Source organism: Arachis ipaensis, chromosome B04 (genome assembly GCF_000816755.2).
Source record: "Arachis ipaensis cultivar K30076 chromosome B04, Araip1.1, whole genome shotgun sequence".
NCBI classification, from domain to species: domain Eukaryota; kingdom Viridiplantae; phylum Streptophyta; class Magnoliopsida; order Fabales; family Fabaceae; genus Arachis; species Arachis ipaensis.
This window is the reverse complement of record NC_029788.2, coordinates 109,564,432-109,574,543: the sequence shown is the minus strand read 5'-3', so window position 1 is coordinate 109,574,543 and position 10,112 is coordinate 109,564,432. Positions and strand designations below refer to the sequence as shown.

The 10,112-nt window shown below is 29.8% G+C and overlaps 1 protein-coding gene and 1 long non-coding RNA gene across 10 annotated transcripts; one reads left to right on the top strand and one right to left on the bottom strand.

The window, feature by feature from the left end:
- Positions 2,025–4,455, bottom strand: LOC107639619. Of its 3 annotated transcripts, none has more exons than XR_002361606.1 (3): positions 4,301–4,455; positions 4,007–4,175; positions 2,025–2,685 (listed from the first exon to the last, which is right to left on the bottom strand). It is a non-coding gene; the product is annotated as an uncharacterized LOC107639619 (long non-coding RNA). The 3 variants fall into 3 exon arrangements; XR_002361607.1 differs by having other exon boundaries at positions 4,391–4,443; XR_001620235.2 differs by having other exon boundaries at positions 4,007–4,455.
- LOC107639618 (uracil-DNA glycosylase, mitochondrial) lies at positions 4,500–7,416 on the top strand. Of its 7 annotated transcripts, XM_016343170.2 has the most exons (4): positions 4,503–4,961; positions 5,960–6,320; positions 6,623–6,706; positions 7,231–7,416. In XM_016343170.2, exons 2-4 carry the CDS (start codon positions 6,010–6,012, stop codon positions 7,295–7,297), a joined length of 462 nt encoding a protein of 153 aa, XP_016198656.1. In that variant the 5' UTR covers positions 4,503–4,961; positions 5,960–6,009; the 3' UTR covers positions 7,298–7,416. The 7 variants fall into 7 exon arrangements, 1 of the variants encoding a protein (XP_016198656.1); XR_002361602.1 differs by lacking the exons at positions 6,623–6,706; positions 7,231–7,416 and having other exon boundaries at positions 4,502–4,961; positions 5,960–6,012; positions 6,185–6,596; XR_002361605.1 differs by lacking the exon at positions 6,623–6,706 and having other exon boundaries at positions 4,505–4,961.

The following is a 10,112-nucleotide window of genomic DNA, read 5'->3' as shown; positions in this document are numbered from 1 at the left end:
ATACTCTCCATCCTAATAATTCATTGTGGGATATAACAAACTATATAAAATTTTAAAATTTATTTTAGAGTGTCACGATCTACATATAAATAAAAATAAACATTAATGCTATCTTTAGAACATATATTACATATATCTTTGTAAATGATTTATTTTAATAATTTGTCCTAAATTTTATTTGAATCACAAGTTTAATTGAGTAACTCAAACTTTATTTTTATTTAAATAATACAAGTTTCTTTTTCTTTTTTTCTTTTTTTGGCTTTGTGACAATGTTGATGATGAAAAACGGGTGCCTATATTTTAGTAGAATTCTATACTGATTGCACACAATATAAGAGCAAGATATAGAAATAGAGAAAACAAAACAAAAAACAAAGAATCTTATGTTTTTGGGACTTGGACTTGATTTGGCTCTAAAGTATTGCTAAACCTGTGCGCTGTTTAATTTTGATATTAAATTTATAGTAGTATTTCTTAATAATATAAAAAATTTAATGTACTTTTTATTTGAAGATCACAAATTTAACTATTTGATTTGTGAATTTTAATTTTTTTAAATTTTTAAAATATAAAATTGACTCCTAATTTATGAACTTACATATACTATAAGAAACAATGTAATTATCGACGCTAAAAATCGACGTCTAGATTTAATGTCGATATTTTTCGACAGTCTTTTGTCGATACAATAAAAAATTAATTAAGAAATAAAAATATTAAAATCGACAACAAAGTCGTCTATTTTTTTGGCGACTTTAATATTATCGTCGTAACGTCGACCGTAAATAAGGCGAAAATGCTTTTTCTTTAAAATCGACAAATACTTCGTCTATTTTAATATTTATAATATCGACGGTCTTTTTTGTCGATAAATTTAAATGATAGATGTTCTTTACAAAAATTAAATGAATGATGTTAGATCTATTATATAAAATCAACGGCGATGTTGATTTATTTTTTTAACTAAAATCGACTACTTTTCCGTCGATTTTTATCAACAACAAATTACCCCCGCTCTTATTCCCCGCCTCAATCGTTAATTCAAGTGTGCATTCTTGGTGGTAATCTTTCTTTGGATATTTTTAATTTCCTATATTTCATGTTCCATTGCAAGTCCTTTTATTTGTGAATGCATTCTAATCATTGCATTCTCTCATTTGCAGAGGACAAGAGTTGCTTGTGAAGTAATTGTTGAAGCTGGATACTATTGAGGTTGAAGGTGAAGCGAAGTTGCGGAGAAAAGTTGAGGATTAAGTTACAAGTACAATTGTTAGCTTTATATGTTTGGATTAAGTTGGGATTTTTTGAATTTATATTTTATGGATTATGACTATGTAAAATTTGTAGAATTCAATTTTGAAATATATTGTTTCTATTTTTGTAAAACTTGTGAGATTGAGTTTAAATTTGTTGAAATATAATGCTATTTATTATTTTGTTGGTAGACACATAAATTATTATTTATAATAGAAATAATTTTTGCAATAATTAATAAAAGAAAGCATTGATGTTGGAGAGATTATGACAGTTTAAAACCGTCACTAAATATAGGAAAAAACTGTAATAAGAATTAATAATTTAGTGATGGTTTTAAATCGAAAAATCATTACTAAAAATATTGTGACGGTTTAAATAGTCTATAAATATACCTAAAAATTGTCATAAGAACTAATAACTTAGGGACGGTTTAAAATAGTCATGAAATCTAAAGAAAAATGGTCAAAGGAATTAGTAATTTAACGACAGTTCTAAAACGTTGCGAAATACAGCATAAAAAACACCTTTACAAGTGTTACAGATTAGTGATGGTTTTATACTTCAAAAACCGTCACAAACAATTTAGCGACACTTCTTACCAACGGTGGTCCAAAACCGTCACTATGTTAACTGGCGACGCTCAAATTTGTGACATTTTTTTTATCGTCGCAAAACCATTTTTTGACTGTTAAAACCGTCACCAAGCATTAAAAAAAAACCATCGTCAAAATGCTATTTTGTTGTAGTGGATGCCTAATAATATTGATTCACAAGAAGAAAACTATACATATAAAAAAACTAAAATACATGTAAAATTAAATAACAAAACAACTTCTAAACTTTTTCCCGTTATGTGTGGTAATTATGAAACTATACATATAAAAATACTGAAATAAGGAGAAGAGAACTACTAGCTTACAAGTATGGTATATTAAGAGGGAAAAAAGTGGCTGAACACATAAATAAAGGTCACTAAAACTAACTAATATCTGTTTGCTCTTGCTTCCAAAGCATGGACACAAAATTTGCATAGCTATAGTTTAGCACCTTGTCTTCCATACCACCAAGTCATTTCATATACTTTCATTTTTCTTCCTTTTCCTCCACATAGAGACTGAATTGAAAATTGAGTGAACTATAGACTTTCATAATAACTAAACCTTGATAATGTGCTTCACAAAGATTGCAACAATCAATGTTGTTTTAACTAGTAATGATAATGACATAGGAATATGAAGGAGGAGAGAAAGGATGACATACTTGATACCATATGCAGACTGCAGTTACCGGAATGAAAATGGCGAAAACTTGCCATGCCACCTGAGACATCACTGCAATAGTTCCCAGAATTTGTATTACAGAGAAAGCACACCATCTTAATTTGGTTGCCATCTCCAAATCTAGAATACTTTGATTTGTAGAGACCTGAAAATGGAAAAGAAAATAGTTGTTATTAACCTTCCATTTCACTTAATTCTAATTAGTCCTTAGATACTTCTTTAAATAGTTTGGTGTATCATATTCCAAGGTGATCATATTCTCCAAGAATTAGAATAGGGTCGTCATGCGTTTGATCATATCTTTAAATAGCTTTGAGCTATTGACCCACTATCTTCGCCTAATGAGTATGCAACTGCACTAACCCATATATATGCAGCTTTATCTTATTCCCCATAAAAATAAATTAAAAATATAAAAAAAATAGTCAAATTCAGAGAACTCAGGTTTCTGAAAGAGCCACTTTGAGCGTGAGGTGATGGAGACTTTAATGGACCCTCTCCTAAAAAACATTTTAACTTCCAGAATGATGATACACCCTCTTCAGCTACTCTACTATTTGTTCTTAGTGCCAACGCTGTGCAATAAACCACAACCTCTAAACTTGAATATTGGGAGTTTGGGACTCTTAAGAAAAAAAAAGGGTATTGGGACTCTTGATAGAAATGGAATGTGCACTGTTATCTCAATTCTCAAATTCAAATCACTTGGTTACTGGTAAAACAATTTGCCAACAAAATCATGTCACAATACAAAGACAGTTGATTGTGCATTGTCAATTTCTCATTTAGCCTACAATAACATTAGTCGCAAGGAATGTACTTTAATTAAATTAATGTGACAAGGATAACACAAAGTAACAATACTAATAAAAATAATTGTTCTTAAAATACTAAAATGGAAGTCAGATTTTTTTCCCTCCAAAGAAATGCAGCAGAGCATGGTCGCATTTTACTTTGGTTCATTAGAAAAAGAGCAGGCACTAGGCCAGAAAAAACAACACACATACCGACCCTGCATATACTTCACCTTTGCAAAAAAATAATAATAAAAAAAGGTGCTTGCATTGAGCAAAAATCAGAAACTGAATATTGAAGCATCTTCAACGAAAACAAGGATCAAACAGTTCATCTCAATAAAATCAATCCAAAGAAGTGGTTATACTTGGGAATGAAAGAGCCCTAAAAGCACAGGAAGCAAGATCTAGTATATACATAATACTAGACTGAAAACACAGTAACAGCATGGTCATCAATGTCAAAACATCTATCTTTTGTGATCGATCTTAACTCGCTGGAATGTTAGATAAATGTTTCATGTTTCTTCAATGCAATTAATTATGTATGTCTATGTCTATATTATTCCCAATGTAATTAAACTGATCTTAACATTTAGGATTCATAACAATAAAATTGCATATAGCAAAGTCTAGATTGACATGCAAGAAATAACAACAAGTTCACTTAACAATTTGAGGAAGACGATTTATCTATCGAGGGATGGAGCTTCTGCACTTTGATTTATCCATCAAACACCTCTTTGATGAGACGATCGCCACTCTCGCCAACGGAGATGTTGAGGACAAGCTTCTGCACTTTGATTTCCCTCATAGGGTTCGCAAGCTTCTTCTCTTATGCCTGCATCCATTAAAGTGTTCACACTCATTCCAAGTCATATAAGAACAAAAACAATTCAATATATAAACAAAATCTGAACGTATATCTAATCTGAAGAAACATATGCATATGAAGAAAGGAAAAACCATGGCGCTTAGGGGAAGGATGTGAAATGCAGCCGCGCGGAAGCAACAAAAATGTCAATTCACTCTGCTTTCTAGGGTTTATGAACTAACTATTTCTCTATACAAAATCTTCATTCATAGAACCGAATCAAAGAAGAAAAAGATATATATATATATATATATATATATATATATATATATATATATATATATATATATATATATATATATATATATATATATATCTTTTTCTTCTTTGATTCGGTTCTATGAATGAAGATTTTGTATAGAGAAATAGTTAGTTCATAAACCCTAGAAAGCAGAGTGAATTGACATTTTTGTTGCTTCCGCGCGGCTGCATTTCACATCCTTCCCCTAAGCGCCATGGTTTTTCCTTTCTTCATATGCATATGTTTCTTCAGATTAGATATACGTTCAGATTTTGTTTATATATTGAATTGTTTTTGTTCTTATATGACTTGGAATGAGTGTGAACACTTTAATGGATGCAGGCATAAGAGAAGAAGCTTGCGAACCCTATGAGGGAAATCAAAGTGCAGAAGCTTGTCCTCAACATCTCCGTTGGCGAGAGTGGCGATCGTCTCATCAAAGAGGTGTTTGATGGATAAATCAAAGTGCAGAAGCTCCATCCCTCGATAGATAAATTGTCTTGCTCGAATTGGTAAGTGAACTTGTTGCTGTTCCTTGCATGTCAATCTAGACTTTGCTATATGCAATTTTATTGTTATGAATCCTAAATGTTAAGATCAGTTTAATTACATTGGGAATAATATAGACATAGACATACATAATTAATTGCATTGAAGAAACATGAAACATTTATCTAACATTCCAGCGAGTTAAGATCGATCACAAAAGATAGATGTTGTTTTGACATTGATGACCATGCTGTTACTGTGTTTTCAGTCTAGTATTATGTATATACTAGATCTTGCTTCCTGTGCTTTTAGGGCTCTTTCATTCCCAAGTATAACCACTTCTTTGGATTGATTTTATTGAGATGAACTGTTTGATCCTTGTTTTCGTTGAAGATGCTTCAATATTTAGTTTCTGATTTTTGCTCATTGCAATCACATTCTTTTTTTTTTTTTTGCAAAGGTGAAGTATATGCAGGGTCGGTATGTGTGTTGTTTTTTCTGGCCTAGTGCCTGCTCTTTTTCTAATGAACCAAAGTAAAATGCGACCATGCTCTGCTGCATTTCTTTGGAGGAAAAAAAATCTGACTTCCCTTTTAGTATTTTAATAACAATTATTTTTATTAGTATTGTTACTTTGTGTTATCCTTGTCACATTAATTTAATTAAAGTACATTCCTTGCGACTAATGTTATTGTAGGCTAAATGAGAAATTGACAATGCACAATCAACTGTCTTTGTATTGTGACATGATTTTGTTGGCAAATTGTTTTACCAGTAACCAAGTGATTTGAATTTGAGAATTGAGATAACAGTGCACATTCCATTTCTAACAAGAGTCCCAATACCCCTTTTTTTCTCATAGAGTCCCAAACTCCCAATATTCAAGTTTAGAGGTTGTGGTTTATTGCAGAGTAGCTGAAGAGAGTGTATTATCATTCTGGAAGTTGAAATGTTTCTAAGGACTAATTAGAGTTAAGTGAAATGGAAGGTTAATAACAACTATTTTTTTTTCCATTTTCAGGTCTCTACAAATCAAAGGATTCTAGATTTGGAGATGGAAACCAAATTAGGATGGTGTGCTGTTATTTTAGTGAACGTGCAATCAGTTATTTTGTTGAGTTATATGTGTACTATTTTTTGCTGTGTTATTTGCAGATTAATCTAGTGGGATATTGTTCTTACCTATCTTTAATGTTTTATGCTTGTACTGAAGTGTTGACTTTTAACAAATACTTTGTGAATTCAGTCAGGAAACATCAAGCAAACTCTCATGTAAAAAAGGGATGGAAACAATTTACTGATGCTGTTATCAAAACAATATCACAGAAAAGGGAAGGTGTTGTTTTTCTGTTGTGGGGCAACTCTGCTCGGGAGAAATCTAGGTACTACCTCTATTGTATAACACACTAAAAGCTTACAAGCTTTAGAAACTAAATGTAGAGTCAGCATCCCGGGTTTATGTAGTCAGCTTGATCAGAAAAGATTAAACTTCAAGTATTTATTGTCTCTTTTTCAAAAATAGATGACAAGCATGTTTTTTGTGCAAATGTACATCTATAATGTATAAAACTATAAGCAGCTCCCAGAAGAGTTTCTATAAACTAATTTGGACTATTTTCTTTCCTTGCTTGGAAGATAATTTCTACAAAACTTGTTGATGAGCTTGTATTGAGTGCATACTTAGGTTAATTGATGCAACAAAACATCATATACTTCAAGGTGCACATCCTTCTGGTTTGTCTGCAGATAGAGGCTTCTTTGGGTGCAGGTAAGGTTGTTTTGAAGTATAATTTAATCGTGTTAATATGGTAAATAATGAGCGCAAGAAGAACTTCTGAATTGGTAAATAATGTACACAACACTACTGCTCTATAATAGGACTTGCAGAGTTCTAAAGTGGAAGTTATAAGTGTTAGCATCGTACTTGGTTGATTAAGTGGAGAGTGCAAATATATTTAGTCATCACAGTCTAAAATACAAACCTTCTTTTAATCTCTTTCATCAACTTGGCATTATTGTATTAAAATACATTTTTCACTTTTTTTTCTACTCCACTACTGGTTTTCATTATTCATCTTCATGGCGGGTGATCTAAAACAGTTGTTTCATATTCTGTTCCATTGACACATTGAGCCATATTTTGGTTTCCACTTAAATAAACAGAGACGTAGATCTCATATAATACTAAAAAATATTTTGAAAACCACCTTAATCAGTTATCTATTTATCATCCCCGTAAACCAGTTTTCATGCTTACTTTCTTTCTTGTGTATTCTAAATTCATCTGAGCAGGCACTTTTCTCGCACAAATCAACTTCTGGAGAAAAGGGGAATAGATCCCATAAATTGGCAACTATAATATGTAGTGTTTGAACTTTGAAGCCCAAAGCTTTGTTCCTTTTCATCAAAACCTTTTTGAAGTTTGGTTCAAGTTCTTGGGTCTTGTAAGCTAGTAGTTCTATTCACCTTATTTCAATATTTTTATATGTATAGTTTCATAATTACCACACAAAATGAGAAAAAGTTTAGAAGTTGTTTTATTATTTAATTTTACATGTATTTCAGTATTTTTATATGTATAATTTTTTTCTTGTGAATCAATATTATTAGGCATCATATTGATACATAATAATAGAATATTCTTTAAAAATTTATTTGCCTTATTTTTTAATCTTTAGTATAAATTTTATTTTTATATTTAAAAATTTATTGGTATTAATTATCTACTATTTTTAAAAGAAAATAAATAATTAAAAAAAATAGCTATTAAAATTGACGACAATGTTATCGCTTTTTTAATTTAAAATAGACAAAAAATTGACGAAATTTTTGTTGCTTTTTAAATTTAAATAGATAAAAGAAAACAAAAATAAACGATGGCTTTGTTGATACTTTAATAATTAAATCGACGGCTAATTTGTCAATTTTAATAAATTAAATATCGACAGATATTTTGTCGATTTTATATAATATTATCGACAGTCGGGCTGTCGATTTTATTAAATATGTAAATATCTTAAATTCATATTATCGACATATTAGTTGTCGATTTTATTAAAAATTTATCGACGGTCTGACAAGCCATCGATTTTATTAGATTTTAAAAAAATGACTCATTTAAAAGAGATAACTTTTGCCGCCGATTTTTAATATTATCAATGGCTTTGTTGTCGATTTGGCCGTCGATTTTAATGGTATTTTTTATAATACCTTTTAATTTATAAACTTACACAAATCTAATCATTTCATTTGTGAACTTTAATTTTTAAATTTTTAAAACACAAATTGAATTCTTCAATTTATAATTATCTTTATACTAAAATAAAAATGAGTTGTTCTTTTTATGTATTATATTATATTATATAATATTATATTGTTATTCGGTGCCCCGGGTGAATGGATAAAGAACCACTATGAGTATATTGAGTGCGTGGCATTGTTGTTGTTCCTTCCTTCTGCCACTTTAGATTCAGATTCTTCATCGGCACCGCCACACAGATGCTGATTGCATACGACTCAAACACATGCAACTCATTACTGCTTCCTGTGGCAATGTCTCTCCCACCATCACTTATCCTAATCTCGTGTTTTGAGATACAATGTAATATTAAAAGAAAAAAAATATAAAGAGACAATGTAAATGTTAAATAACATGAACAACGATTAAAAAAAATTAAATTAATTATTAAAATTAGATTTTTAATTTATTAGAATAATTAATTTTTAAATTTAAATTATTAAAATTAGGCGATATAATCTCTTCTATCACATGACACTTTTATTCCATTTCAATTCTTTTTCTTTTCCAACTCATATTTTCTCCTTTTATCACGTCACGCCAAAATTAACGCTGTAACTTCAATCACTGTAAGGTGCAGTGCCGCCGTCCACCATTACGACTTTCTCCTCGTGCACCACAGTCACCGTTGAACGCTGTCTATCATCGCGGTGCCCTCCTTGCACGCCGTAGCCCTATAACTCATCACTATTATGATTACAAACATTATTATGTGTGCTACCTTCAAGATCACATAAAAAATAAGTTAAGTATACGGAATTGTAGTTATTAGGCATATGCTGATCATAATGTGACTGATTTCATTCGTAGTTATATGGAAGAAGAGCATATAGCAAATTGCTATCTTCTTATTGGTATTTGATTGCATAGTTGCTATTTATTTCTCGTCTTGGATAACAAAATTTATGGAAGGAGGCTATATTTTAATTATGTCTTCTTTGTTTTTGACAATGATTATGGGAATCACATGCACAAAGTAAGGTACATGTTCGAGCTTAGAAATAAGGTTTTCAGTGAGTATATGTTCATGATTGTATGCATTATTTTTTGTGCTGTCGATTTGTGCAGCACCTTTCTTCTCTTGTTTTTACTTTGTTGTGGTCAATCCATAATATACTGAATGATCATTTTAGTATGTAATGATTATTTTAATTCTTATGTGGATAGTTATTTGATTGGAATGATTTTAATTAAAAACAATTAAAATATGTTAGACATTCAATTCACTAGATATATGCAGATTATTATGGATCTCGGTGGCGACGATGAGAGCTGGTTGGCGATCAAGCTACGGCAGAGAGTTTGGGAGAAAAGCTAGTACTTTGGTAAATTAAGGTATATGAATAGTTAAAATTTTTGAATTATTGAATGAAATTTTTTTATTAAACAATTTGGATAGAGTTTTTTTTTTTAAATTTTATTGTGCCAAATTTTCAATTCATTGTTTACGTTGTTTAGATTTTCTATTATCTATCTAGTATAACCAATACTAAAAACTTTTTTTAGATTTTTACGGTATTTTTGGTTCGAACTAAAAATGAGTCAATTATAAATTAAAATTTTATTTAAAAATTTATTGTTAAATAGAAATTGTTACATGTTTTAATATAATAGTAAATTAACTAGTAAATCAGTTTGAATTGATTAATTAATTAATATAATAGTAACACTAATACCAACTTAATCAAGGTTGGAAATCAGTCATAAGTCATTTTTACACAAAATATTTTAATATTATCATTTAATTTATAAATAAAATTATATCTACAAAATTATTATATATTTAAATTAAAAAATTAAAATAAATACTTACATAATTTGACTGACTAAGATAATTAATAATGTGAAGTTTAAGATAATTAATTTTTTTAATATT